The following is a 1,646-nucleotide window of genomic DNA, read 5'->3' on the forward strand; positions in this document are numbered from 1 at the left end:
GGGGGACGAGCAGGAGGAGGATAGGGAGCAGGAGGTAGAGAGATTCACCTCGATCTCGTATGCAAAGGGAGGTGCAGGCTGAGTTCAGCCAGCATTCCTTGAGGCACAACTGAAGGGAACCAGACCTTGAGCTCTGCTCCGCTTAGCGTCACAATCCTGAGGAGGAGGAGGAGAAGAAGACACAGTTGAGGGAGGAGGGGTGTTGTTGAAGAGGGAGGAAATCCAACGGGGAATAGGAGCAAGGGCAGGGGCAGGGGCAGGGGCAGGGGGGCGACAAGTGCGTGGAAGTGAAGGATGCTAGCAGGAGGACAGCAGGCAGGGGCACGGAGAGGCATCCACCACACACAGCCCGCAAACATCCGCATCAGCTAGGCAGGCAGCTGACCGGGAGGTGCAAGAAGGAGCCCACGGACATGTCGGTTCCGTCGACGTCGTGGTCCTCATACAGCACAACGGTGTCGTTCATGCAGGCCCGCACGAGGTCCCTGGAAGGTCAGCAGCGTCAGAGCGACTAGCCCAGCACGGCGTCCAGCCGGGCTCGACCTGGCCTTCTTGCTATCAACCCGCGGGCCATGGTTCGCCTTGCCCTTATCGCTGTCTGCGCTCCCCCCTCCTGCTTCTCTGCTCTGACAGCCTGCGTGCTGCAGAGCTGGAGCTCTCCTCCGGAGACGACCCTGTTGTTCTCTAGGCGGAACCTGGCCCCGAGGATGTACCGCTTGACGTAGGAGATGGTCTGATGGCCCGGCAGACTCGGTCAGTTCCCTTCCTCCCCTCCACACTTTGACAAGCTTCCTGCCCGCTTCTTCTCATCCCCTCTCTGTAACATGACAGCTTACCCCAGCCCCTCCTGCTCCTGCTCCTGCTCCTGCTCCTGCTCCTGCTCCTGCTACGCTCCCTCCTCGTCTTTCATCGCCGCTGTCACAACACCGCCACTTCCTCCTCCCATTTCCATGTCGCCAGCTATTTCACTCCTCCCTCGGAAATCGCGACATCACCTGATCGCTCGTCATGACGCAAGTTGACGGCTTATAGATGACCTGTGTCACAAAAAATCATCATTCCCGGAACCTCCTGCTCCTGCTCCTGCTCCTGCTCCTGCTCCTTCCCTCCTGTCTCCTCCTCCTCCTCCCCCTCTCCCGCCTCCCTTCCTCCTGCCCCTTACCTGCAGCCATGACGTGTACTGCGAGGCAAGCTGGGGAGGGATGAGCCGGGCCATGTTGCGGTGCTGGTCGACAGGCGGAGTCTTGGAGGACAACAGCTGGGAATTGTGCTGGGCATGGAGGGGAAGGCCGCAGGTCATGGCGATGACGGAGAGGATCGACTGGACAAAGCGAAAGCCTCCCATCACATTAGTATCGTCCATCTTGTCCTGGGCGCCTGCCCGGCTGTCAGCTGGAGGGGGAAGGGAGAAAGGAGGATGGGAGAGGAAAAAGTGAAAGAAAGGAAGGAGGAGGAGGAGGGAGGAGGAGGAGGAGGGAGGAGGAGGAGTTGGTGGTGGTGGTGGGCAGATGCCTGTGATGCAGGCGGGGAGGAGACGCAGCCGGCCATGGCGATGAGACTCTGAGGTACGCCTCGCTCTCGTCCCTGCGCAGAGCTCATTGAGGAGGAGCGAGGGGGCAAGGGTAGACGAGGAGGAGGAAGGGGGA

At 60.9% G+C, this 1,646-nt stretch overlaps 1 protein-coding gene across 1 annotated transcript; it reads right to left on the reverse strand.

Moving 5' to 3' along the window:
- Positions 1-84: 84 nt before the first annotated feature.
- On the reverse strand, positions 85-1,363 carry GUITHDRAFT_119075 (hypothetical protein; the record flags this gene model as incomplete). The annotated part of the gene is made up of 6 exons (XM_005821688.1): positions 85-133; positions 414-485; positions 544-626; positions 674-733; positions 996-1,037; positions 1,163-1,363. 6 exons carry the CDS (start codon positions 1,361-1,363, stop codon positions 85-87), a joined length of 507 nt encoding a protein of 168 aa, XP_005821745.1.
- Between the last annotated feature and the right edge of the window lie 283 nt (positions 1,364-1,646).

This window comes from Guillardia theta, assembly GCF_000315625.1.
Source record: "Guillardia theta CCMP2712 unplaced genomic scaffold GUITHscaffold_139, whole genome shotgun sequence".
In the NCBI taxonomy this organism is placed as follows: domain Eukaryota; class Cryptophyceae; order Pyrenomonadales; family Geminigeraceae; genus Guillardia; species Guillardia theta.